At 51.1% G+C, this 644-nt stretch overlaps 1 protein-coding gene across 1 annotated transcript; it reads left to right on the top strand.

The window, feature by feature from the left end:
- Positions 1 to 3: 3 nt before the first annotated feature.
- LOC107581116 (neuropeptide Y receptor type 2-like) lies at positions 4 to 639 on the top strand (the record flags this gene model as incomplete). The annotated part of the gene is made up of 1 exon (XM_016266677.1): positions 4 to 639. A coding segment is annotated over one exon (636 nt), but the record flags the coding sequence as incomplete, so codon positions are not given.
- Positions 640 to 644: the final 5 nt, after the last annotated feature.

The raw sequence follows: 644 nt of genomic DNA, 5'->3' as shown, positions 1-644 counted from the left end.
TACAAACCAGCGTTTGTGGATGACATCACCAAGCACCCGAGTGTCCAAATATCTCTCATCTTTGCATATTCACTCATAATCCTGCTAGGACTTGTGGGTAACACCCTGGTGATTTACATGATCATTCTGTACAGAAACATGCGTACGGTCACCAACTACTTCATTGCGAACCTGGCCTTGGCTGACCTGATGGTGGACACGGTGTGTTTGCCTTTCACGCTGGTTTACACGTTGTTGGACGAATGGAAATTTGGAGCAGTGATGTGTCACATGGTGCCTTACGGCCAAGCTCTCAGCGTCCACGTGTCCATTCTCACCCTAACGGTCATTGCTCTAGAGCGCTACAGGTGCATCGTCTTCCACCTTGGCCAGCGCCTCAATAGGTGCACCAGCTTCATCATCATCGGCCTGACCTGGGCGCTCGCCGCCATACTGGCTGGCCCGCTGGCTATTTTCCGAGAGTATCGCCATGAGGAAATCCCATACATTGACTTGCGGATCTCGGTTTGCTCCGAGAAATGGCCCAACAGCACCAATCGGGACGCCGTCATCTACAGTTTATCAATGCTTCTCCTGCAGTATGTGGTTCCTCTGGCGATCATCAGCTACGCTTACGTATGCATCTGGATCAAACTGAAGAACCA

Source organism: Sinocyclocheilus grahami, unplaced genomic scaffold (assembly GCF_001515645.1).
Source record: "Sinocyclocheilus grahami isolate Dianchi unplaced genomic scaffold, SAMN03320097.WGS_v1.1 scaffold77586.1, whole genome shotgun sequence".
Classification (NCBI taxonomy): domain Eukaryota; kingdom Metazoa; phylum Chordata; class Actinopteri; order Cypriniformes; family Cyprinidae; genus Sinocyclocheilus; species Sinocyclocheilus grahami.
Note: the sequence above shows the minus strand (reverse complement) of the source record. Positions and strands in the feature narration are given on the sequence as shown.